Below are 27,956 nucleotides of genomic sequence, written 5' to 3' on the forward strand. Positions count from 1 at the left end.
AGGCTAAGTTGTTAGCTTGCAAATAGGGCGAAATCTCAGTTCTTGACAGTCCCTGCCATATTGGTGTCATGGTGAGAGTCACCATTGTTTTACTGCATGCGTCACATCACACAGGCTTTTAACTTAAATTATTCCAATTAAATGTACAAGGTCAAACAAAGCAATAAAGAAAATTTAAATACTACTCTGCCGTCCCTTTTTAAAAACAAGTGCAGGCCTTGGAGTAAGCATGTGCTGAAAGAGTTGAATCTGCTATTTTCTTAGTAGATCTCAGTTTTCACGTGGATCACATGGTGTGGTCATTTTGCCACAATCAGTGTGATTCTAAAGCTCAAAGATGCATATTTTTTCTTGTATCATGGCTTCTAAATCTAAACCACCCACTTCTTCTGGTGGTCAGCCAAAGAGATAGCTATCACATCCAACACCAGAGGAAAACTAAGAGACTATAAATCAGACTCCAGTGTGGAGATTTCCTGAGAAATCTTCAAGTACACTTTTCACCTTAGGTGATTTTGTTGTTGTTGTTATGGGTCAACTTCAGAAGTCATGCCCTCGTATGGTGTAACTCCAGAGGATTATATTTTGGGACATTGGTATAAGGTGTATGGATCTGTTGGAGGGGGGACTATTTTATGGACACAAAACTTCTTTTACAATTGAATATAGCATGTACTAATACTTACATTTTGCATCATTTTCTCCTTTCGTATCATAAATTTGCATCTAATACTTTTTCATATCCAGAGACTAAAGAGTCTCATGCACTTGATTTTGACTTCTTGCTAAATTTTGCAGTATATCAAAAGCTATTTCTTTTTTGGTTAAACTAGTATTTTTTAACTATTTGCTTGTTTTTACTCAATTGAATTATGTATCACTGGAGGTTAATCAGCGACACTTAAAAATATATTAGTTTTTTAAATTAGGTAGCACATGCACATGGTAATAAAATTCAGAGTATAAATTGTACTGGTTCTGCTGTATCTTCAATATTACCTCAGGAATTGGGACACCAATATTTTAATATCTAGTGCTGGATTGGTGGCCACTCCAAAAGCACTACACAAAAAGGGGTGAGTGTAGAGAGAGAGAAAGAAAAATAATCCACAGTCCAAGATAAGCCTACGAACCAAAATTATAAAACATATGAGGAAAATCAACAAAATTAAGCTGACAAAACCAATAAAGATGAATTAATCTGATTTAAATAAACACAATAGAGAGATCTGAAAGTGACTCTAAATGTTTAGGCTCTGGAAAAAGATAAAGAACAGAATAATATCTATTTTTACAAAAGCAATTATAAAAATAGAAACAGGTAGAAATGAAACAAGAACAGATGCATAAGACAAAGAATCAGCACCTGGAGTGACCCCATGCACCTCCCCTGGGAATGGGTGACCTCTCATTCATTTGCTGCATCTTCCAGCTGACTGCCAGTTTGTGTCATTCATGCCACACCCTGATGATGAACATCTCTTTGCTGTACTCCAATCTACGACTGGGAAGTCAAGGTGTGTGTGGGTGTGGTGGGGGCAGGTGCAATCCCTCTCCATCTAGAGCCCTCCACCATGCCACCCAAAGCCCCCTGCAATGTGGTCTCTCTCCATTTGTATTTTCCTTTGCTTAGGATGCAACGGGGCAAAGCAGATCAGTAAGTCTGCTCCCCAAACAGGTATTGGGGGCGTTGCTAGTCTCCTCTTCCTGCAGGCACACCCAATCTTCACCAGTCATTCTCTTGGAGGCCTCCTCCCTTGCCTCTAGGAGGGGATACAGCCCCCCAAGGAGGGAAGGGAAGGGATGGGTCTCTTTCCAGAACACTGCATTTTCCTAAAGGCTGACTTACCCCCCATCTCTCCATTCTTTCTTTCCACTGATTAGTGGTGATGGTTTGCGGATGAGGAGAGGGGTGGGAATGAGGAATGGGTGGGGAGTAGGCTGGTGGAAGGGCTGGTAGAAGAACAATAACGGCTCTTCAAATACTCTGCTAGAAGAAAGCTGATTCCAACCACTGGTTCTTTCAATGTAGAATGTGGGCTCCTTATGGACTTTTTTCTTCAGAGATGGGCCTCATCAGCAGTTTCAGGAGAACAGGAAAAATCCCTCTCAATGTCCAGTTACATGAGCATATAAGTCTATTTCCCCCTCCATTTATAGTTGAACAAATGTTGGCACGCTATTTAGTTTTCTGATTCCTGTTTTTTTCACTTGAGGTATTTCTTAGAGTTTGTTCCATATCAGGACATGTGCCTCATTCTTTTTAATTGCTGCATATATTCTACAATATGGATGTACTAAAATTTATTATAACAGCCCTCTAGTGACAGTTTGTCTCCAGTCTTTTGCTATTACAAACAGTGCTGCAACGAATATTTTGCGTATATATCTCTTTTTATATAAACAGCTTCTTAAGAATTTACCTAGAAACCCTGACACGTGTTTGGCATCCAAAAGACAGTCCTTCTTTATTATGCTGCAACTGGTCACACAGTCTCTCCTAATTTTGAAAATTCTGTGACTTATTACAAGAAGTGACAATTTCTACTGCCTTTAATTGCATTGCTTAGCATGTGACAAGCACACTGCACTCACAATGTTTTCCTTCAATGCTGCAGCAAAGTGTAATGTCTTTTTTTGTGTGAGGAGGACTAGCCCTGAGCTAACATCCGATGCCAATCCTCCCCTTTTTTCTTGAGGAAGACTGGCCCTGGGCTAACATCCATGCCCATCCTCCTCTACTTTATGTGGGATGCCGCCACAGCATGGTTTAGCAAAGCGGTGTGTCTGGGCGCGCCCAGGGTCCAAACCTGCGAACCATGGGCCACCGCAGCAGAGGGTGGGCACTTAACCGCTGCGCCACTGGGCCTGACCCCAAAACTGTAATGTCTTTGACATAGACTTAAGTAATAATTAGAGATCTACATCTAAGCTGCTACAAGTGCAAATAACGGAGGAAGTATAGAGCAGTGCTTAGGAATGGGAGTTCTGAAATCATACGTGCTTGAGTTCAAGTCCCAGTACCTCCAATTTTTACCTATATGACTTTAGACCTGTACAACATAGCTTTCTCATTCACAAAATGGGGTGAATATAGTACCCAATACAGAATGGGGATGTTGTAGGGATTAAACAAGAAAATATGCACAATTCTTGGGACAGTTCCTGGCACATAACAAGTGTTCAATAAGCATTAGCTATACATGAAGATTTCAATTCAGGTAACAACTAGATATACAGAAACTTTCTAGTCAGGCCTAAGTTCATAGCTGGATAAGTAATGGTAATTGGTTCACAGCTTTCTTCTTTATTTGGCACAAGCTAATTTATTGACTTTAGAGATGTTAAATTGTGACCACAAACCAACTTTATCTATCAGAATTAAAGAATATAGGAATAGAAGCATATACCTATTGGTTATATATATAATCTAAATATTATTTATATATATATATAAAACCTACATATACATATCCACAAGGAGTTTTATACATATATACATCCACTAGCACAAGGCAAAAGCACCCAGAGCCCACGAAAGTTACAACACTGCCTTGTACCAAGATGTGCTAAACTTTCTGGTAAGGTGATTATAGCAGATCAAGCTGTAAGACCGGAGGTAGTGGACAAACTGTGAAAAAGGTGGTTACAATTTCTCTTCTCTCATCAAAGGCACCCCAAAGGGAGGTTAAAAGAGACAGAGGTGAAACACAGGGCATTAATTGCCACTTCCTAGCTACACGATCTTGGACAAGTGACTTGATCAATCTGAGCCTCAGTTTCGCCATCGATAAAATGGGGACACATACACCCTGGGGCTATTGGACAGGGACCCACTGTGCCTTGCTCACCGCTATGCACGGAGCGCTCAATAAATACATATTGAATGAACGCAGTAAATGCGTGCTTAGCACAGTGGCCGGTGTATGCTAAGCGTCCAGTAAGTGGTAGTTGCTGGCATTAAAAATAGTGAAAAGTCCCCAGAGCGACAAACCTATTCCTGTGAAACCCAAACGCACCTCAGCAGGTTCTACGCGATCTTGCGTAGTAACATCCCCAGGGGGCGGAGACAAGCGACTGCGCTTGCGCATAAGCGCTTTCCCCGCCTCTTCAGGCGCGAGGGCCGGTGGGGCGGGCCTAGACGGCGGCGCGACGAGTCCAGAAGGGAGGGCGGAGGAAGGGGCGTGGCTAGCAGGCCGGGTCCCGGACACCCTCTTCCGGGCTCCGCCAGCTGCGCGCGCATCCTCCTCCCCCTTCTTTTGTGGTCCGGCCCATTGCGAGGGTGACAGGAAACCCTGTGCAGGGAGCGCCGCCATCTTGGACCTGCCCGGGGAAGATCCTGAGGGAGCCGCCGGAGCAGGCGCCGCCGCCACCGCTACTGCCTCCGGCGCGTCTGCACCTCCTCGGCCAGCCCGCTCCTTGCCGGGGCCTCGGCCGACCGCCCGCGTCCGTCTCCCGCTGCGCCCGCACTCCTCTTCCTCGTCCTGACGCCCCCCTCCGGCCCGGAAAGCTGCCCAGCCACCAGCACCCCCCCAGGTAACCCGGGCCTCCCGCAGTGTCCGTCCGGCCGAGGCCTCCGCGCCCGGCTCTCCGGGTGCCGCGGCGGGGGACGCCGGGGGGCAGGCCCTGTCAGGCGGCGGCGAGCGCGGGGTCGGCGGTGGGCGCCGCGGCTTCGGGCCTGACAGGACTCCGTGCTGCGGCGAGGGGTCCCCGCGCGGCGCCCGCCGCCCGCGCCTGCGGTGCTCCCGCCCCCGGAGGGCTTCGCGGCGTGCGGGAAGGGTGTGTGCGGCCTCGCCTGCCCGCCTCCCGGCCGGCCTGGCCGGATCGCGCCGCCCGCGGGCCCCGTCTCCTCGCCGCCGTTCCCGGCGGCCGCGGACCACCCCCGCGTATTTACCCCGCGGGCCGCGCCGCCCGCAGCCCCCAGACCCCGGCGCGGCCTCCCCCGTCCCCTAGGCCGCGTCCGGCCCCGAGTACAAAAGGCAGCACCCCGCAGCCCCGCCGGCATCTTGGGGCAGCTCCGGTGTCCTTGTCAATGTGCTAGACCGTCTCTGGGCTCGGGCCCGGGCAGGGTCGGGGGGTCGGTGCTCGCGGGGTGCTGGTTTGGGTGAGTCCCTCTAAGGCCCTGAGCCCGGACAGCCTCTAGAAATAACGAAGACGACAAAAAGTTTTGGCCTTTCTGGAATTTAAGAAAAGAAGGAACAGGCGTGTTTCGCTGGTTTGCACTTTACTGTGTGCCAGGCACGGCTTGAGTGTCTTTACACGGGTGTGTCTTGCTTCACGTAGCCCCTGGTGATAAGGAGAGGTATCTCCCTTTTACAAGTGAGGAAACTGAGGCTCGAAGGTGTGGTGTGGCTGGTTGACGATGGAACATACGGACTGGCCTCGCGCTGCACGGTGGCTGGTGTTTTCTCTCCTCCATTCAAGTTAGGCTAGGGTTACAGACCCTTTGAAACGTAGCTACGGTGTAATTCCTTTTTTCCTGTGTTTGCGTTGGATGACATCTGATTCTCCTTTATAACCTGAAGTCTGTGGTGTCAGCCACTGCACTGCCAGCCCTCATCCTCACAACCCCAGAGGAGAGATGGCAAGGTTTCCACTTCATAGTTGAAGAAGAAACTGGGATTCCCAGAGAGCCGGTGCTTTCCTGGTGGTCCCACAGCAAGTGTCAGAGCCCAGATTTGAACTCGTGCAGAGGTTACCGCTCCTTTCATTATTAATTATCACACTGCCTTTTATTGAGGATAAACCTGACCTTGCAATAATCCAGCTGCCGCTTCCTGTTCCCCCAAGACTTTGCAGAATTTTTCTTCAGAGTTCTGCTTAGGCCCTTTCACTTGGTCGTGCCTTGAGGCATGTAGTGGTTAAGAGTTTTGGAGGGTTCCCAGTCCAGTACTGCCACTTCCTAGTTAAGTGACCTTAAGCAAGTTACTTAGTTCTCAGACTCAGTGTCCCTATTTATACAGGGGAAAGTTGTACGCACAATTTAGAGTTGTGAGGATTAAACGGGATTAAAAACCTTTAGCACATTGCTTGGCGTATAGTAAGTGCCCCATTGCCTGTTAACAGTGCCAGGCATATAGTGGGTGTTTAATGTTTGTTGAGTGAATGAGAGGAGCATGGCTTTGGAGAGCTGTCGAGTTAGAGCTGGGCCTTAAGCTTAGCTTTCTCTTTAGTAATGTAAGACCCTGGATATACCACCTCTCTGAGCTGGTTTCCTTATCTGTAAAATGAGTTTTTAGGATTAAAGATTGCTGATAAAGTAGCTGGGATATATTAGGCACTCAATAAATGGCAGTTATTGTAAAGATGTAAAACCTATAGATGCTGATAACCTAAGAAATCCCTTGGAATTAAAGCTACATTTTTAAAAGTTTTTGCTTTTTATATTTCATGTTTATATTTGTTGGATACTTGAACTATACAACAGAATTTGGAGTGTTCTTACAACTGATTTTTATCAGTATTAAATATCTTTGTGTAATCTTAGTAAGATATTGTATTATTAGACGAAACTTGGTTAAGGCAAATAAAATGTTAAAACTAGAACTATTGACGTGTTTCATTTTTTAAAAAAGCTTGAAACATTTTTATGTGGTTAAAAGTGGCAGGCATGGCTGGAGACAGCAATGTACAGATAGAGGTATCAAAGATACTATATTTTACTTTTTAAAAACTTCTTATTCTAGACAATTTTAAACATATACAATATAGAGTTGTATATTGAGCCTTCATTTACTCATTAGCCAGTGTCAACAGTGATCAGTTTTGTTTCCTCTATATACACCTGTATCTCTCCACCAAATTATTTTGAAGCAAATCTCAGACATCATATCATATCATCAGTAAATTTTTCACTATTACTAATCCTTTTAACTTTAGTGGTAAGTGAGGGTTTTGTTGTGTTTTTTTCTACTGAGTACTTTCCTTCTGTGAGTAGAGGTGCAGTATTGGAGTACTTTATTCTCTATTGATACCATCATAATTAGCTGGAAAATTTTGTCTTTCTCTTAACGCATTAAGGAATCTAATTTTTTTTCATATTCACATTAATTGATATAAAAGTGTGACATTAAATATCTTGTCGGAAGTGAGGTGTGTTTTTTTTTGAGTGAGTGTCAGAAATGGGTTAGTTATTTTCAGAGGTTGCATTGCTGTTGAGGAAAGGAAATTGATCAATCATTCAGATTAGATTATTAGATTAGCTACTGAAGTTTTGTGTTTACTTGACTGACAAATCAAGTGGTATTTTACTTTAGTGGGCCTGTAAACAAATCAAAATGCTTCTGTTCTTGAGTTCCATGAAGGTGGGGACAATGTTGGGCTTTTTTTTTTTTTAATGGCTATTATATTCTCGAAGTCTAGAACATGGCTTTGTGCTTAGTAGTAGATGCTCAACAAATATTTTTATATTGGAATCACAAAAGGAGTCTATCTTCCCTCTGGTGTTCTTAACAAAATGTCTTGCATTTGAAAAAAAAGAAAACTTACTAATTTTAACAATGAGGATCAGAATTTAAATCACCTGGAATATTTAGTGGGTTGCTTTTTTCCTGTGTTGTCTTGAATCAGTTATGTAAAAATTACACAGTAACATCATATGTTCTAAGGAATAGAATAAAATAGCTATATAACAGTTGTGAAAGGATTAGTCAGACTTAGTGTGTTAAGTTAACACAGTAAGGAGCCAAACGCTAAAAAAAACTGGAAAAAATAGCCTCGATTATTAGGATGTTTTCTGAGGCCAATCATATGATTGACTTCATATGATCTTCCCCATATTATTGGTAAATGTGGAAGTAATATTATGGGAGTTTTTTTGCCTTTATTCTTTAATTTATTTTGTATTAGAATTATATATAAAAGTGCTTTTAAAATATTTAACAGTCCTTTATATTCTCTACTTGGAATATTTTAGAATATTACCAATGAATATAGTACGTGCTCAGACTGTCAGTGTAGGGATATATAAAGTTAATAATTTCCCCCTTCCTTTTTTCTACTCTCAGCCCATGTATTCGTTTTTCACAATTTGTTGTGTATCCTTCCATATTATATGCATATAGGATTGAGTGTATATGTATTTAAAAATGGAACATGCTATTGCATAAAACTCTGCAACATGCTTTTTTTCATTTAACAAAATCATTGATATATTTCCAAGTTAATACATATGTATCTAAATGGTTTTTAAGCAAGATGCTTATTATTTTATAGTATGGATGTACTTTATTCAGTCATTTCCCTGTTGATGGCAGTGTAGTTTCCAGTTTTTTGCTCTAAAGATGCTGTAGTAAATGCTCTTCCACCTGTAACCCTATGGACTGAAGCTTTTGTTTCTGTAGGCTACTTCTAAGTGGGTTTCTTGGCCAAGGGGAGATTTGGATTATTTTTAAGATTTTAAAATATACCAATTTCTTCCCAAAAATGTCGTGGCAATTCAGACTCCCACAAGCAGAATATATGGACGTGCCTCCTTTCACATCTGTATCTGCACATTTCAAAACTAGTCATTTATATGTCTGTATATTTTATTTTGAAAGGTGTCTGATTCAGTATACGGAGACCATGCGATTCTTTTTTGGCATAACAATGATTAGTGGTTAATATGCATTTAGTAACCATTTAGATCTGTAAGTATTGGCCTGAAAATAGATGCTTGATTTTGTTAAGTGAAAAAAAGCATGTTGCAGTCGAAATATAATGATGTACACCTGAAATTTATATAATGTAAAGTGCAACCTCAATAAAATAAAATAAAGCATGTTGCAGAGTTTTATGCAATAGCATACCCCATTTTAAATATATTTCTACCTTAACAGTGGTAAGTTTCATGTTCAAGAGATGAGGTTGAGAAATCGTTTGTTAAAGCACTATTAAGCATAGTTAATATTTAAAAGGGGCCACTCAGCAATTATTAGTGTTTAATATGCGTTTAGTAAACATCTCTCTTGACAGCCAGGAAGTTTAGAGCTAAATTTTACATGCACTGATAGTAAACTATTACCCTAAATTTTTAGTATAATTATCCTCCATCTTTCTCTGATTTTTTTCTTTCACTTTTATCATTCTACATATATATGCCTTTATAAGCTACCTTAGAGAAAATCATGTACTTTGGAATCAGGTCTGGGTTCAAGTTCCAGCTTTGCCATTTACTAACTTTTTAACACCGGCCAAATTAGTGAATTTCTCTAAACCTCAATTTCTTAATTTTTTTAATTTTCATTTATTTATTTTTTTCTCCCCAAAGCCCCAGTAGATAGTTGTATGTCATAGTTGCACAGCCTTCTACTTGCTGTATGTGGGACGCGGCCTCAGCATGGCCGGAGAAGTGGTGCGTCCGTGCGTGCCAGGGATCCGAACCCGGGCGGCCAGCAGCGGAGCACGCGCACTTAACCGCTAAGCCACGGGGCCGGCCCTAAACCTCAGTTTCTTCAGTTTTGACATGGACATAATGATAGTGATTCTGCAGAGTTGTAAGAATTAAGTAAGAATTATATAAGACAATATAGGGAAAAGTAGTACAGATCATCCCATGGTTTACTCTCAACAAGTGTTAGTTCCCTTCCGAAACTTTTTTGTAAGTAGATATAAATGAATTATTATTGCTAGTGTTATTATTTATCCATATCTACAAATCCTGATCACAATGTATCCTCTGAATGTAATTATTTAATAGTGCTTGTTCAGAATATTAAAGTAGAATCAAGTGAGTGAACTGAGAAAGATTTGTGTCCCAAAGTGCCACTATAGGCTTTCATAGTGTATCTCATAACTGGAGGAGGCAAGATGGTGTAGTAGTTAAGAGGAGATTCTTGGCAGTCAGAACAGTCCTAGGTTCAGTATAGACTTGACCACTTAACCTGTGTGACCTGGGCATGTTACTTATCTGTTGAGTCTTTCCTCATCTGTAAAAGGAGGATAATAGTCACTATTTTATAAGGGTACTACTAAGAATTAAATTAGATTGCGTGTGAGGTGTTGAGCACATTGCCTGGCATATATTAAGTGCCCAATAAATGGTAACTATGACAATTGTGTTTGTTATTAGTTTACAAGTTGTTCATCATGTATTTGGTGATGACTGTTGTCTGAATGTAATACATACTCTTTTCTGAAAGAAATCAGAGGCATTAAAGGAGATCTTATCTACATGTGAACTTTATTCAGATGCTTTTAGTAAAACATGGAAGAAAGTACATTTTAATCATGCCAGTAGCTGTGCACAGGTTTCAGAATATTATCAAGGTTTTTAATTAGTGGAGATTGTAGTGTTGAGTGGACTTATGTTTTCTTTGAACTAGACCAACATTTCTTGCTAACCACCCCCCTTTTTTTGACTTTTCAGTTCTCAAAGTAAAGCAAAAAGCACCTGTAAGTAATAGAGAAAAAACTTTTTTCCACTTGCAAAAGCTAGTTAAGAATACATTCCTCACCTTAACAGTGGTATGTTTCATGTTGAAGAAATGAGGTTGAGAAATTCTTTGTTAAAGCAATGTTAAGCACAGTTAATATTTAAAAGGGGCCGCTTGAATATAGCTCTCCTGGAAATACATAATTTTGAGTGAATGTTAGTAAACTATGGGAGTACAGTTAAACCTATCTAGTATCTTACCTTAGAATAAGAAAGGGAGGACCTGAGGCCGGCTTGGTGGTGAAGCAGTTAAGTGCGCTTGCGCTCTGCTTCGGAGGCCCGGGGTTCGCAGGTTCGGATCCTGGCATGCAGTGACGCACCACCTCTCAAGCCATGGTGTGGCGGCGTCCCATATAAAGTAGAGGAAGATGGGCACGGATGTTAGCCCAGGGCCAGTCTTCCTCAGCAAAAAGAGGAGGATTGGCATCCAATGTTAGCTCAGGGCTGATCTTCCTCACCAAAAAAAAAAAGGGAGGACCCGTTGTGAGTGTTAGTGGCTGCTGTGCTAGATATTTTCTGCCTTCCTTGTCTACTGCAATGAGTAAGTTTGAGTAGTTTTCCTTTAACTATGCTTTTAGTGTTTTTATTTGTAATTTTTAAGAAACTTGAAACAGAAAATTATGTGGTAAGGTGGAGACAGGCGCTGGCGTTCAATCTGAAATAGTGATCATTTCCTTTTATTTGGAAATAGTTTATGCTAATTAATGCTTGGTGATTTTAAAAAACATTTTCAAAATTAGTCATCTCAGTAGACATTTAATTAATGAATGCTTGTGTGATAATTAGCAAGTACACAAATTAGTACAACTAGAATTGGGTTATAATTTCATGATTAGCCGTTAGGCATTTCAAATAGAAATTGGGATTGTTAGAGGCCATAGTTTTAACATAATAAAGTGGATGGAAGCAAAGTGTGTACAGCTACAACTTTCAGTGAGAAGAGGGAAAGGAAATAGGAAAATCAGAAGAGGAAGAGCATGAGAGAAACACCAATTTAAAGGTGACTAAATGATTATTTTTTTTCCCAAGTTTGAATGGGGAAAGAGGAGTTAAAAATTAATTAGAGGAAAAGAGTCTGGGAGGAATGCAGGTTAAGAAGTTAATAACCTATAAATATCATTTTTATTGTGAGAGACTTATTTTTTTCCTTGTGTTTGGGATCTGCTTCAGAAATCTGGTGAATAATCCAGACCAGGGTTAGCTTGAGGACCAAGTTCATTCTTACAAGCTTTGAGTCCCCAGTGTCTGGAAAAAGGGAATCGAGTTATTATGATGTTCAGAATCAGAGTTAATCTAACTAGAAAAACTCCTTTTCCTGAAAGAACTGGTTAAGGGAGTTTTCTGTGATGTCAAAGACTGATTATAAATGTGTTGCAACATGTCAGGCTGGAATGGGTAGCAGGGCATCCACTTGTGTTGAATGCAATTTATGCAGCTAAGTGAGAAGACTATCTTGTGTGAAGTAATTGTCTAATAATTTACTATAATTAACAAATTCCTCTTCCCTGATAACAATAATTCACTTATTTTAAATGTATACTTTGTCTACAGTTAAATTTTGTTAGTTGTATAGACATTTTATTTGAAATATGATATATAGTAAGGTATTAATTTCAGTAAATGAATTTCTCCAATCATATCAGATGTCTGGCTTGTGTAATGTGACAGTTGGCCAAAACATTAAAAACCAGATTAAAAAAATTACTGGAAAGCAAATTTTTAAAAATGGGGTTAAACCTTCACGTCTATGAAGAATTTTTGTCTTGCCTTAAGCTGAAAACTGGCTTGAGAATAAATTTTATTTGAAGTTATTACTAGTTTAGAATTCACCTCTTGTTTGTCTAGCACCTAGCACAGTGTCTGACACATTTAAGGCATTCATTTGAATAAATTGGAGAGTTGTTTTTTAAGTTATTACAAGTAGGAGAGAAATTACACTTCTTTAAGTATCTGAGGGTAAGGAATGGGCTGTGATCTTTTGAAATATCTTCTAATATGTAAACTTCCAAATTTTACAGTCACGAGTAGTATTTTATGCCACTATTACTGGTGGTTCCGAGAATACTATATAGCAGGCATTTGATGTATTGTTAATGTTCAAATCCCGTGTTAAGTTGAGCCATGTGAAATTGCCAATAATTGACTTTTTTTTTTTTTTTTTTGATTTACAAGAATGACAGTTTGCTCTTTCTTTGGATGCTATGCTAACCATTGTTTTAAAGTAGAGTAAAAAAAATATTTTGCGTTTATAAGTTAGTGGTTACTTTTTATAACATTCTGTTGTAAAATCAGAGTTCTGAAAAAGTAGGCCATCAGTAATTCACTTGCTCAGTTAACAGCGATGGGGACCTTAAGTGAGAAGGAGGACTATTTATAAGGATATTTAACTTAAATTTATAAAGATTTCCCTGTTTGAGATTTTCCAGAGTAACATTTCCTGTTGGATATTTCCTAAAGTGAAATATTGGAATTGTTTGGATATAAATTATTTCTCATGTTTCTGTGGGTAATACATGAAAACGTTAAAGCAGTATTCATCCAAGAGAATTTGGGCATTTGATCAATTTGGGAAATGCAGTTTTACTCACTTATTGTCACCAACATTTTGTTTATAATCAGTGTGCTTTATTTTGTATATCTTTAAAGGATAGCAGTGATCAACTTGGATAACTTGTGTATACTTTCCTTCTAAAGTAACACGGTTTTCTTTGTTTTTAGTGCCACCATGGCAACTGCACCATACAACTACTCTTACATCTTTAAATATATTATTATTGGTAAGTTTATTTAACTTACACTCTTGTTCTCCAAAGAAGGTTAATGTGCAAAATATTTATATACTAATATTTAACATACCACTCCAGAAGAAGTGAATGATTTTCTCACAGCAAAATTAAAGCTCTTTTGATAAGATTTATTTTTGCGTTAACAATGTTCCTGTTGCGTTGTGGCCCTGGTACTTCTAGTACAATGCTGGGTACCTTTTGAAGTGATGATGTTTGTTCTTGAGGTCTACTTGAAAGCTTGTTAATACTGGGAATGAGATTAATTTCCTAGGAGTGCTGATACATTCCAAGAAATAACGTGAAAGCCCTCAGAGCCCCCTGGATTCCAAAAACTGATAGAGAACATTGATTCAGAATAATTGTGGTAATATATATAAAATATAATATTGGTGGTTCTTCCCTTAAGTTTCGAGAAGATTTTGCTCAAATTAAAAGACAATATTGTTAATCCAAGTATAGTTGTAAGAGCACAGTTGAATTCAGTTGTTAATTCTTCACATTAGTTAGTTCAGTTAGTTAATAACTGAGTTCAGTTCAGTTAATTCTTCACGTTAAAACAGTTTGGTTTAATGTGGAGCTTATGTGACTATTGTAATGCTTCCTTCACCAAGGGTTAAATTGCTGTAGTACAGGCAGAAATGACATCTGTTCTGTTATGGTTTTCATGTAATGTACATTCTTTTCTTTTGTGGAATTCTATAAGAAGTATAAGAACTATGAGATAGGATGAGATCTAGTGAATCAAGCTTCCAAAACTTATTTCTGCTTGTTGTATGCTGCCCTGTTTGTCACTCCTAGGAGTTTTATGCATGGTTTAACAGAAAAGAAAAATACAAAACTTTCTAACAGCTCAAAGTAAAAAATACTATTATAATCAGTTTCTCTGTTAAAAAGCACTTCCCAGCTAGTGGCTATTTATTAACATACTTTATAACCAAATTCTGTCACTACTAAAGATTAGCCATAGTAAATTTGTACAACACAGTGAAAACTGACCTGTAGGATCTTTTGAATTCATTATGAATTAGGGAAATACAGCTTCTCCATGTCCCAGAAATTTGTGCTGTGATATGTATGGTAAGGGATATAGTAATCATTGCATATAATTACAAGAGTATAAAATTGAGAAATGTAATTGCCACTTGAAACTTTTTTTTAAACAGGGGACATGGGAGTAGGAAAATCTTGCTTGCTTCATCAATTTACAGAAAAAAAATGTAAGTTCAATATGTAAGGTAAAATGTTAATAAATTCTTTATTGTCACTTTCCTACCTTTTAAAAAGTGTCATCTTCAGTGTACTCTATGCATTTAAACATAACCTTTTCCTACATAAGCACTTTTGTCTTTAGGGAGTGTTTTTTTTTAAAAAATAGATGCAGATTAAATAAAATATATTTGCATGTTATGTAGAGTGTTGATTTTTCTATGCCATATATAATTTGATTCACTTGTTTAGATTTTTTGATAAAACTTAATTTTTAAAAATGTGTACTGTAGTGTCAAATTTAAATAATCTTTATTCTCTGACTTTCCATTATAGAAATTATCTTATTAGGGGAAATTTGCTGTGTATGTTATTTAACTAAATAATAATAGATTGGAAATATTTAAAATGGAATTCTTTCTACATTTACGACCAGTTGATTAGGATTCAAAGTACAGCTTGGTTTTGGTTGGTAGCAGAAGGGGCCGTTTTGTTTTATGTAACTGATAGGCTCAATATAGTTGAAATTGTTGCCATATAGTTGAAATTTTATATGGCATTTTTTTGCTTAGTGTAACATTTTTATGAAGTGTCTTTGGTACTCTTTGTACCAAAAAGTAGTGGGGTTTTCAGTGTCTTTCTTACAAGGAAAGGACTAATAAACTTGTCCTATTGGATTAGACATATATAACTTGCCAATATATAATTATAAGTATTTATTAAACATGGTGATTTTCTTTGAGATATTGATAATATTTTCCAGGATAAAAATTTATTTGACTGACAACTCCTAGAAGTCCTAAAACCATTGATTGATTTGTTATATGTAATGATTGTCAGAAGCCTAAATAGTATATAATGTTGGTATTATGAAGAGTTTATTAAAATCTTTATTTTTATTTAGCAGCTTCTTTTATTCCAGGGGTCAGCAAACTGTGATTTGGCCTGTGGGCCAGATCCAGTCACTGCCTGTTTTTGTAAATAAAGTTTTATTGAAACACAACTATGTCCATTTTATGTATTGTCTGAGGCTGCTTTTGTGCCTCAACTCACCTGCAGAGTTGAGTAGTTGTGACAGACCTTTTGGCCCACAAACCTTAAAATATTTATTATTTGGTCCTCTACAGAAGTTTGCTGACCCCTGTTCTAGTCCAGTAGCATTTCTGTGACTTCCATGTTTTTGCTAATTTTTTTTTTTAGCGCTAGCTTTAGTCTGTTTATAGCCTACAAGCATTAATAAGTCATTTGATTATCCAGTGGATTTTTTCCCCCACTGGTCTTAATTTGAAGCTTTCTGGAAGTTGGAATATTATATTATATTTCTTTTCCTCCCTAACAGTTATGGCTGATTGTCCTCACACAATTGGTGTTGAATTTGGTACAAGAATAATTGAAGTTAGTGGCCAAAAAATCAAACTGCAGATTTGGGATACAGCAGGACAGGAGAGGTTTAGGGCTGTTACACGAAGCTACTACAGAGGAGCTGCGGGAGCACTTATGGTATATGATATCACTAGGTAAGAGATGAATAATTTTTCAACCTTTATACTTGAAAAAAGAAATCTACTTTAGGCAGTGTGGTTTCTTCTTATTGACTTAGGCATTCTTTAGTTTGTAATTGTGTGACTGTAAATGAGCTTATTTGGGTTTTATGGTTTCTTCTCTAAATTGCTGTGTAAGGCTTGATATAACATGTTGATTTCCTTTTCTGAGAGTGGATATGACTGAAGAAAAACTTTAGGAGATGCTGGTGAAGCTAATAGAAGAATACTATTCTGAAAAGCAGCATCAGTTGAATTATTTGAGGTGAAATAATATTTTATACCAAATTTGTTCTTTTCACTTCAGTAGAAAGCAAGCAGGTCTTGAGAGGTTACTGTCTTGTTGAAGTTTATACCTTTTCAAAATAAGGCCAAGCAGGGAATTAAGTAGTTTTGCTAATCCAAATTGGTAGATTATAAAAAGTTTTTATGCTTGCATCTGAAGGTGTTTGAGTATTTGATTATTCATTTACGTAAATTGTTTTTTGTCCTAAAAGGGATTGAAGTGGCTTACAGTACTTCATGCAACAAGATTAAATTTGATTTGGCTATTTCTGGAAACTCAGAGCACTTGATATAAAGTAACAAAACTGGACCATGAATGTTTGACTTCGGAAAACATGGAAAATGGTGTCACTGCATTAAACTCTGGGCTGTTTGTCTACTGTAAGCTAGAAAATGAATTGGATCACCTTTCATGTTAATGCAAAGTGCCAGCCTAAAGCAGTGTAACTCTTATCTCACTTTTTTGTGAGTGAGTGGGACCAAGTGATAATTAGACTTTCAAGCATATTTCCTTTGGGCATATTTCCTTTGCTTTGTACTGTTTCCTCTTGAAGAGTCACAATGCACATTAGCGTATTGGGACCCTGAGAAGTTCTGCAGTAAAATTCTTTAACTTTCTTTAATTTGGTGTTTCCTAAGCTTGTTTTATTGAGGAACACGCTTTGGGAAATGCTGCCTTAGAATAAAGATAGTGATTGATTATAATTATAGTGGTTGAAGTTTTCACTAAATTCTAGAATTGTGTGGTCCCAGGGCAAAATAGAGTGAAACAGCCTTAATGCTCTTCACTATAGCCAGGCAATTGGTAACATGATCAGTAAATAGTTTTGTGGGAAGACTATTAAAGAACCTGGCCATCTGTACAGGACATCCTTTTATGAGGGATGCATTCTGGAGACTTCACATAATTAAAAACTCCATGCATTATTAATAAAGTTTAAATATGGTGCTGTGTGCTTAGAGCATATCAATCTGTAGTGTTGTAGCTTGTTTTGCCGATTTTGTGTTTTGTTTTCCAGCTTTATTGAGATATAATTGACATAGTGTGTAAGCTTAAGGTGTACAATACGATAGTTTGATACATGTGTGTGTTTGCTTTTAAACGTACCTTTTAAACATAGTGAATACTTTTGGTAAAATTTGGGTTTCTTTTTGGAGTGATGAAAATGTTGTAGAATTAGATGGTGATTATTGCACAACTTTGTGAATATACTAAAAATCACTACATTGTATACTTTAAAAGGATGAGCTTTATGGTATGTTTGTTAGATCCCAATAAAACTTATTGAAAAAAAGTACTTCAGGCTTTAGACAGGTGCTTTCTTGACTCATTGATACTTCATAGTGACATTAGTGTTGCAGCCATGACACTGATTTTTTTTTCCATTTTTTTCCTATTATTAATCCTTGACATTTTGCAAACTTAAAAGTCCCTGCTTTAATAATATTTTTTTATTCTTGGCATTAACTCTGATTGTTACAGGGTACTTTCCTAAATTGGCAGCATAGCTTACTTATCATGGCAGTTTGACTATATCAGTGGTTTGATATGTTATATCTAACATCTACACCAAAGTTAGGGATATTTTAGCACTTTTTATTTTTAGCACTAGTACCACCAATTAATGAATAATTGGATGATACTGTATTTATAGATTTGAAATTATGATGGTGAATTTTAAATTAATAATGAAACAGTTGCCAGAATCATTAGCAGAAGTTATGGTACGTGTAAATAATATGGTTTACATGGTTTTGATACTACTTGCAAAGGATGTGTAGATTTTTCTATTTACCAAAGTGGTGGCAGTTTGTAATTCACTCTTGCTGTCAGGTTTGACGTTTTAAAATTAATCATAATCAGTTTGAATATTTTTGGACTTGTATTATTTAAGGTTTTGTGCACGAAGTAAGATATATGTGTTGTGTAAAAACAAGGTATGCCAGTACTACAAATAGTGAACAGTGGTAACACTTGTGCTCTTTTAAAATGATATTCGACCATTGTTTACTTAGAAAATTTTAAAACATTGAGAAAAAGTTATTTTGAGTTATGTGTCTTTTTTTTCCCATTTCGGTGGTGATTTGTATATAATATGATATAGCACCAGTGAAAAGATAGTCTGAGTTAGGAGTTTTTTTCAGTTCCTACTGGGAAAGGATTAAATATTTGGAATATCAGATTTTATATGAGCACTGGCAGCTGGAGATCATGGAATATATTCACAAGGCTAAACTCAAAACACTTTGAGGACACCATGTGTATAAAGGGTTCTAGGCTTGGCTCTGAAATCATTTGAATCTTTGTGGGATTCTGTTTCCTCACCTGTTAAATGAATAAGATGGATTAATGTTCTATTGAGTCTATATAATTCAGAAACCTTTTTAACCTTCAAAAATTTTATTATTGGGCCGGCCCCGTGGCTTGGCGGTTGAATGCGTGTGCTCCACTGCTGGCGACCTGGGTTCGGATCCCGGGTGCGCACTGACGCGCCGCTTCTCCGGCCATGCTGAGGCCGAGTCCCACATACAGCAACTAGAAGGATGTGCAGCTATGACATGGAACTATCTACTGGGGCTTTGGAGGGGGGAAACATAAATAAATAAAATTATTAAAAAAAAATTTATTATTTTGATCCCTTTGGTAAAGTCTGATTAATATTATACTCTGTATAATATTGTAAACTGTTTGGATTTGTTTGCTGTGTTAGGGTCTACTTGGTGAGTGCAAATGAGCCTATGAGTTTTTAAACTCCTGCTTGGAGAATGTGGAGAAATAGGGCAGTCTGAATCCGAAAATGATTTAGCTGCTGATAAATAAGAGTACAAAGTTAGGGTAAACTCACTCTCTGATATCTGGGGACTTGAATTTCCAGTCAAATGTGTTAAATGTTTTTTTTCTTTGGTGAGGAACATTGGCCTTGAGCCAACATCTGTGCCAGTCTCCCTCTATTTTGTGTGTGGGACACTGCCACAGCATGGCTTGATGAGCGGTGTGTAGGTCCACACCCAGGATCCAAACCTGTGAACCTCAGGCTGCCGAAGTGGAGCATGTGAACTTAACTGCCACGCCACTGGGCTGGCCCCAAATGCTTTTTTAAAGCCAGTTTTTATGCTGTTGTAGTTAGCTTACTCTTTAAGGAAAGGTAAATTTTATACCAGCCTACAGTTGTGTGACTATCTTGTTTCTAATTTGAAAAATTTAAAGACGGATGCAAAAATGTTTTCCATTGAATGTGTCATTACTTAGACATTTTGTTACAACTTTGTCTCTATTTTGCGATTGAAAATCTGGATGATTTCAAAGTAATTTTAGTTTTTATTTCAGATTGGAAATTCTGAGTTCAGAATTGTTTTTCATCAGTTTTCCGTGTTGTTCCTTGCTTGCTTATTGGTCTGTTTATGGACGTGCTTTTAAATGTAAACAGTTTACTCCTGACACATAATTAGCAAAGTTGTTGGATATTGAGTTATTTATTTAAAAATAATAGGTTTGGCTAGATTTTTGTAAAGTGTGTGTTTGCATCCACAAATGTTGTTCTTTAGAGTAACAATCTAGTCAAAGCAAAAATACTTTCTTAGGATCTGTTGATTCACGTGTATATTTTAAATATGTATTGGTTTCTTTTTTTTCTATTGTAATGGCAATTGTATGTAGCAGTCACAAATGTAAACTTTGATTTTTGCAGAAGAAGTACATATAACCACTTAAGCAGCTGGTTGACAGATGCAAGGAATCTCACCAATCCAAATACTGTAAGTTAAATGACGTCTATTATACAGAGAATTTAAGATCTAAGCTAACCCAAAAAGGAAAGCCATTTGCTAGTGGGATTTTTGTATTTGGATACCAAGAATGAGAGAATCTTTATTTTATTCTTAAATTAATTGAAGAAAACATATTTTTCAGTACTAATTACCTCAGGTTTTGCATCTTATAGTTGGTTTTTGTTCATGTGTGTGGTTAAAAGAAAGAGAAAGTTGTGAATGGGGTCATGTGAAGTCGAGACTATGAAATCTGAAACTACACTTTAAAAGGGAAGGATCTGTGTTAGTTTCATAAAATGTTACCTTTGGAGGAAACTGGGCAAAGTGCCTAAGGGATCTCTCTCTCTTGTTTCTTACGACTATATGTGAATCTACAACTATCTCAGTAAAATTTCAATTAAAAATAAAAAGAATTTTGCAAGCTTTAAAAAATTAGCTGCTTAGCCAGACTGAGAAGATATGTATTGAGATTTTAAAGGCCAGCCACCATGCTAGACTGCAGTATACAAAGATAAAGGTGGATCCTTGGCCCACAAAAGGTTATAATCTAGCAGGAGATTACCCGTGGGTATACAAATAACTATGCTAAAAAGCAGAATGAAATAGAAGTTAGAAATAGAGTGACTGGTGCTGCTCTGGGGGGCCCAGGATGAGCAGTGCCATCTGGAGAAACTTGACAGAGCAGGTGGTGTTTGAGCTGGGACTTTAGGGATGAGTATGGTTGTAGTAGATGCTGTTGAGGGACAAGTGAGGAAAGGGACTGAGCTGTGACGGACTCTGAGCTTCTCGAGAACAAGGCCTATGTCTCACTTAGCTTTGTACCCCAGCACCTAGCAGAGGCCTGGTTCGGTAAATAGGTAATCGTGGTAAGGTTGGCTTTTATCAGTGAATAGCAATTTAATCATATTGAGGGTCAGTTAACATGGTTTGCCTGTTATGTCAGGGACTGTGCCTGGAACTTTCATATCCATTATCACATGAAACCTACTGTAGGTGTACATACAAATCTATAGATGAACGTTCATAGCAGCTTTATTTGCAATAGCCAAAAACTGGAAACAGCCTAGATGGCCATTGATAGGTGAATGGTTAAACAATCTGGTACATCCGTACTATGGAATACTCCTCAGCCATACAAAGGAATGAACTATTGATACATGCCGCAACTTAGATGGATCTCAAGGGCGTTATGCTGAGTGGAAAAAGTCTCAAAAGATTACATACTGTATGGTTCCATTTATAAAACATTCTGAAAAAGACAAAATTGTAGAGAGGGAGAACAGATTCGTGGTTGCCAGGGGTTGGGGATAGGGTGTGAGTGGTGTGAATTGACTATAAAAAGGGCAGCACAAAGCAGTTCCTTTATAGTGATGGAACAGTTCTATATCCTGATTGTGATAACACAAATCTATACCTGCAATAAAACTGCATAGAACTATACACCCACAAGAGCGTGTAAAACTGGTGAAATCTGAGTAAGGGCTGTAGGTTGTACCAGTGTCAGTTTCCCAGTTCCAGGAGTGTACCATAAGCGTGTAAGATGCTGCTACTGAGGAACTTCGTGAAGAGTTTGTTTATAGGACCTCTCTACTGTTTTTTATGAGCTTCTGTGATTCTATAGTTATTTCAAGTAAAATGTTAAAATAAAAAACAAAAGACTCATTGTGGAGGGTCCTTAGAGGAGTATAATAAAAAGTTAGCCATGTCCTTCTTGCCTCATTTATACCTCTTGAAATCTTACCAGATCTTCAGAAGAAAGAAAATCTCTTTTTTAAGGTCCAGCTCAAATGTTACATTTTCTATAAAGTTGCCTTTGATTTTTATGTAGTATATTATATATTATGTATTCTCATATTGGTGGTGGTATATTTTGTACCTCTGTCTTGTTAGCATGCCACCTTATGTTTCCCCTTTCAGGATGACAGGAAGCATGGTTTGGAAATTCTTAAGGAATTGGGTGAGGAGGCAGTGTTTCCACTGAGCAGACATTTCTTGTTTTGAGTAGCTGTCTTAGAATGGCCCTGTGCTAGTTGATTTTTTAAAAACTTGATTTCCTTTTTTAAGTGTCGTTAGCTTATTCTTTAAAAGACTAGTGGACTGTATATGAAAACTTCTTTCCCTCCTCAGTGGGTACTTGCCCTTACTGATTGAAGAATGCTCACTTTTGTTGTACTACTTAAATGTCCTTGCTCGAGGATTACATTCAGGTCAGAATGGTCATTTAGTTCATTGATTACCACATCTGTTTGGAAGTGGGGGCCAGGTTTACCATTTGGTGTCAACTAAGCTTATATATAGACAGAGACAGTGTATCCACGAGTCTCTCCCCCGACCCCAATGAAGACCAGAGCCCTATTTCCCAAGGCTGTGCACTTGTTTCTTAGAACTTTTTGGAACTGCCTTTAACTTTGGCCTAACTTCAGTTGTATAAATGATTCCAAAGTGGCAGAGGTGTGTGATATTTTAGCTTGGATTTGGACTGACTGCATGTGTGTACCCCCACCCCCTCCTCCCACCTCCAGTGTCCTCCATGGAAACACTGACATTTATCATCAGTTGCTATAAATTTAGTCCTGCCTAGGGATAGTGTGGGGTAGGACAGTATTTGTCTGAAGGTCACAGTTTGAGTTTTCTACCTGGGTTCTAATGCCCTCCTACCACTGACTCACTGAGTGACCTTTGACAAGTCCCTTTGCCTTATTTGAGCGTTAATTTCCTTACCTGTACCCTGAAGGAGTTGAACTAGCAGTTTTTAAACTTCCTGAGGGTCCCAGAAACTTCTGACAATCTGATGAAAGCCACAAACTTTCTCTTCCAGGGAATGTCATTGTTTATAGCATTTTGTGTTTAATTTCAGTGCCTTCACAGATCCCTTGGAGCTTATCTGTGGATCCTTAATAATCCTACTCAGATAAATCATAATCTTTGGCCACACCAGGTGTGTGTCATGGGCTGTTTTGTTTTTGAATGGCTTGCAAACTAAGAATGGTTTTTACTTTTTTTTTTTTTTTTGCTGAGGAAGATTAGCCCTGAGCTAACATCTGTGCCAGTCTTCCTCTATTTTGTCTGCGGGTTGCCACCACAGCATGGCTGATGAGCGGTGTAGGTCTGTGCTTGGGATCTGAACCCACGAACCCAGGCCACTGAAGTGGAGCACGCCGAACTTAACCACTACGCCACAAGCCCAGCCCTAAGAATGGTTTTCACATTTTTGAAGAGTTATTAGAAAAAAGAAAAAGCAAAGAATTATGTATAAAGAGACCATATGGGGCTCACAAACCTGAAATACATACTCTGTGCCCTTTACGGAGAGTTTGTCAACCTCTGGCCTAGATGATTGCTGAGATCCCTCTTTATACTAATGACTTCATGATTCTGTAGTCCTGCCTGGTGGATAATTGCTAGTACTTGGTTTCCTTTTTAGACCCACATGTTTTTTCTATCAAGGTTTCTGAATTTCAGAATTTTCACGGTTGATTTAAATAGTCGCTTTTGTTTTAAGATGTCTTTCTTTTGGTCACAAATTAGGTAATAATTCTCATAGGAAATAAAGCAGATTTGGAGGCGCAGAGAGATGTTACATATGAAGAAGCCAAACAGTTTGCTGAAGAAAACGGTGGGTTTCTTTTAAGACTTTGAATGGCTTTTTTGGATCTCACTTGGGAGAATTTCTAAGGAAAGGTGGGATTTTGATACTGCAGATTGACAGTTTTTTTTAATGCTAACTGTTCAAATCTCAAGAACAAATTTTTTTTTTATTTGAGATTCATGTTATGAGTAGTACAATTATTTAATGACAAATAGATGATTTCCTCAATCTCAAACATATACTCTTTCATAAAATACTGTGGTAGGAGTATTGAAAGCTGATGGGAAACTTTTATTCAGATCTTACTGAAGAGAATGCCCCTGTGAGTTAATTTGAAATGTCCTAATCATAGTCTGAATTTTATTTTTAGGCTTATTGTTCCTTGAAGCAAGTGCAAAAACGTAAGTATTGCTAGAATTAGTAGGTCATTTTCAATTACATTCAAATTTCTCAAAGTAGAATCATATATATGAAAAATATATAATGTATATGTTCATATAATGTATAGTATATAAATGTATAATGCTTATGGCAGGAAGAACAGTAAAACAGACATCCTTTTGCTTCCTGTTTCACATTTCAAAATAATATTTTTTGTTACTTTACCTAAAAGATTGTACCCTGATTATGCCCACTGGTAATCCAGGTTAATAAATGAAATTGTGTTAACATTTCAGAAGTGTTTGACATGCACAACTGAGGTTGTGTTTGATATCTTGGGCTCAAGCTTGGTCATCCTGTTCATTTAATACTTCTATTTTATGTCATGTTGGCATACACTAATACTTCGCAGTGAAAAGCATAACTTAAGGAAAAAAATGTCTAAAAATAATCAGAAGCATAATCAACATTTTCTAATTGTTATTCTGTGTCCATTATTGAACCCCAAGACTCCCATCATAGTTCTTCATTAAGCCAAAACTTCCTTGCAGTGGTGAGAAGCTAGCCCCTTTTTGGTTAGCCTCATCAGTCCTAAGAGAACTGAACTGAAGTGTGAACATGGCTAAGCATGCATATGTCACTATCACGTGATAAAAACAATACAGTTCATGCTTGGCTAATCAGACTGTATAAATCCTGGCATTCTGTTCTGCATGTTTGGAGATATTTCATTTCTGTTTGGAAAACCATCTGTTATTACAGAAATGACCTAACCTAATTGTCGTTATATGCTAACATATAGCACTTTAATTATTAGAACACATACCGTTATCCAAATAGGGTTTGTAGAAACAGCTCTTAGTACCGTGTTTATATGCTTTCCACAGAGAATATTTTTCCATGTTGTTCTCTTACCTCAGTCTTCTGGTAATCTCTTATTAGATGACAGTAGCTAAGTTGAAGACATCATGACAGGTGGCTAAAGGTTAGCAGAAGGTCAGTGTATAATGTCTTATCTTTTATAGAAAGCCATGGTTCTTAAATAAAGTTGTCAATTGCCTCTTAGGGGAGAGAACGTAGAAGATGCTTTCCTTGAGGCTGCCAAGAAAATCTATCAGAACATTCAGGATGGAAGCCTGGATCTGAATGCTGCCGAGTCTGGTGTACAGCACAAACCTTCAGCCCCACAGGGAGGCCGGCTAACCAGTGAACCCCAACCCCAGAGAGAAGGCTGTGGCTGCTAGTGACCTCTTTGCTGTGGCTCTCATTTGACCTTTCACCTCTGTCTGTTGGAAGCAGTACTTTTTACTGCTTCATTGTCTTCTGTACATCTTACTGGGTTTAATTAAAAAAAAAAAGGAAAAAAACAATTCTGTTGTAAAAACAGTTTAACACAATACTAAACTGCTAAACAACTAGATGTAATCAGGTTATCAAAGGCAAGTAGAGTAATAAATCTCTCCTGCATGGTAAATGTAGACTTTTTTTTTCCCCTTGATTGTCTTCGTAATAGGTATGTCACCAATACATGATTTAAACTGAGCACTGATGCTGGACTTCATGATTTTTTACCCCTCCCTCTTTTTGGCAAGGCTTTGTCTCACTCTACGGTTTAATTTGATGGTATCTTAAGCCTTCCTCCCATCTTTAACTGTTCAGGTATGTCTGTTGTAACCAATAAGTTTATTGCTGTGAAACGACTTCTGATGATAGAGAAGGGGTTCTAGAACTGCTTTTGTTTTGTTTTTGTCGGATAAATTCCCTGTTGTGTGGGTGGCATTTTTCTTGAGGAGAAAGACATACTTCTCTTGAGAGAAGGTTTTCTTGCTTCTGTCTTAGCCTTGCACAGGGAAAATATCCATTTATCTTTTCTCTTGTGCTTAATAGCTTTATCTTTTTTTATACCATTTTATCCTTTTCTCTTTAGCAGAAAGTAAATATGTATAAAATTTGAAGGAACTGAACTAACAATACATTCTGTGTATATTATTTTAATGAAGAAAATAAATTGATTACTGGCATTGGAACAGTATAAAATACCAGTTTGTACAGTATGACCTATATGTGACCATGTTACTCCCTTCCATTTCACACAAGGAAATAGACACAACTGCAGTTCACAAGTAATACTGGCTCCACCCTTCGGTGCTGGCAGTGTTTGGGGACATGCTGGAAGGAGCTCCTAGCGTGAGAGGATTAACACTAGCAGATTCTGTTCCATCTTTGCACTGTGGCTTACCTGCTGATTTTCTTAACTGTTCTTGTGCAATCGACAGTGTGCTAACCTGCTTTTCTTTTTTTGTAAACATTTTGCATTACAGGCTGCATTTCTTGCCTTACTGTATAGAAAAAGAAAAAAGGCTGGGTTTATTATTGCACATTTTAAGCTTTTATACCTTTATCTTTTTGCAATGGTGAGATTCTGAACTGGACAGCCAGAACCACAGGTCTGCTGGTAAGGGATTTTAAACTGTGCATTTTTAACACTACAGTGAAATAATTTAAGATATCCCTTGTGTTCTTAGTATGAGGGTCTATTTTATGTCATGCTGGCATAAATTGTTTTGTAAAAGGGAAAATGTTTCTAATGGTATTTCACTGTTTGTGCTAATACAGAGTAAGTTGTTACTTTGCCCCAGGTGGTTGGGCTACTGAAAGAATACTGTATTGCAAGGGAAAGTCTTACTTCTTTAGACAACAAACTTAAACAAGTTCTTTACTTCTGTGGATTGATTTCTAATTGAATTTATGGTTCACGCTAGGAATTGAGAAGTTATTTGAAGTAGGATAGGTAAACCTCAGTATATTCTATAAAATGCACTCAGTTCTACTGTTGTGTTTAAAATACACATTTTAAATCCCTCTTTACAGACACTAAAAAATACAGCTTTCTGGGTTGTAAACATGTGGTGGTACCAGAGTATTGTATAGTCAATGTTAAATAAAAGCCAAAACTGGAATGTGCAGAAAATAGGATTTGGTTAATTTGTGGACTCATTTTTATTTTTAACTTTTTTAGAAATAAGATTCCTGGAGTAGGTTGGTTTATTCTGTTAAAGATAGTGATCCATTTTGCTGACACTGTTGCATCACAAGGGACTCGCCCAGGGACCATGACCTGCTGGTGTGTGTATATATTTACAAAAACAAAACAAACAAACCACCCATTGGGATATAAGGTAGCAATCACAGACTCAAGATGGCGGCTTGTTTAGGTGCAATACCCTGATTCCCAAAGTTAGTTACAGTGGGTCTTATTGTTTTTGTGACAGGATTTATTCAGACTGCTGTACTCTTCATTTGATGTAACAAAATGCTATTAATCTAAATATTTGTAAATAAAGTACCTGTATCTAGATTAAAATTGTTTGCATTATTTTCTGAACTATAATAGGATTTCATATTTTCTTCAGGCAAACAGTTATTTGGCATAAGTTATCAGTTTTGATTGCAGAATTGTCCTTGTTGTATAAAGAGAAAAGTCTACGTATGTAGCACATAAATCCACATCACTCAGTAATTGAACTACAGTTTTATCCTTGTGTTTGGATCACACTTGCCGTGTTTTTAGTCAGCCTTTTTCAGTGTGAGATCAGCACCTTTTGTGCCTGATAGTGTTCTCCCTTAACTGTACCTGGGGCCAAATTCTGTTATTTGCATGTGTAATACCCTATAATAAACTTGGGTGCTCAAAAGTAGAGGAGCAGATTGTCATATTGTAACATTTGTGTGCCAGACACTGGGCGAATACACTTTGGAGAGAATGTGAAATTCTTTTAATGTTTAATCCATGACAGCTTACTACTCGTGTGGTCACCTGCTTCTCTGGGTTACTCAATGCGCTCGCACCTATGAGCAGGCCCTCCTGATTAGTAATTGGTGCTCAGTATTCTTTATGCGTTAGACCTTCCAGTACAATGTTCAAGTATTTTTCATGGATAATAAAGTGTTTGATGCAGTAACCTTGATTTTTTTTTTTTCGTTGA

At 37.9% G+C, this 27,956-nt stretch overlaps 1 protein-coding gene across 1 annotated transcript; it reads left to right on the forward strand.

The window, feature by feature from the left end:
* Positions 1 to 4,292: 4,292 nt before the first annotated feature.
* On the forward strand, positions 4,293 to 27,932 carry RAB14 (RAB14, member RAS oncogene family). The gene is made up of 8 exons (XM_004423385.3): positions 4,293 to 4,536; positions 13,133 to 13,191; positions 14,364 to 14,417; positions 15,746 to 15,923; positions 19,922 to 19,988; positions 23,529 to 23,616; positions 23,960 to 23,990; positions 25,037 to 27,932. Exons 2-8 carry the CDS (start codon positions 13,140 to 13,142, stop codon positions 25,212 to 25,214), a joined length of 648 nt encoding a protein of 215 aa, XP_004423442.1. The 5' UTR covers positions 4,293 to 4,536; positions 13,133 to 13,139; the 3' UTR covers positions 25,215 to 27,932.
* The last annotated feature ends 24 nt before the right edge of the window (positions 27,933 to 27,956 follow it).

The sequence above is a fragment of the Ceratotherium simum genome, chromosome 29 (assembly GCF_057802395.1).
Source record: "Ceratotherium simum simum isolate JZ-2026a chromosome 29, ASM5780239v1, whole genome shotgun sequence".
NCBI lineage: Eukaryota > Metazoa > Chordata > Mammalia > Perissodactyla > Rhinocerotidae > Ceratotherium > Ceratotherium simum.

Bases quoted from the DNA above. Each gene is read 5' to 3' on its own strand.
- RAB14 (XM_004423385.3), top strand. From the start codon at position 13,140: ATGGCAACTGCACCATACAACTACTCTTACATCTTTAAATATATTATT. The intron at 15,924-19,921 runs GTAAGAGATGAA...TGATTTTTGCAG, and splicing joins ATGGTATATGATATCACTAG to AAGAAGTACATATAACCACT. The intron at 23,991-25,036 runs GTAAGTATTGCT...ATTGCCTCTTAG, and splicing joins CTTGAAGCAAGTGCAAAAAC to GGGAGAGAACGTAGAAGATG.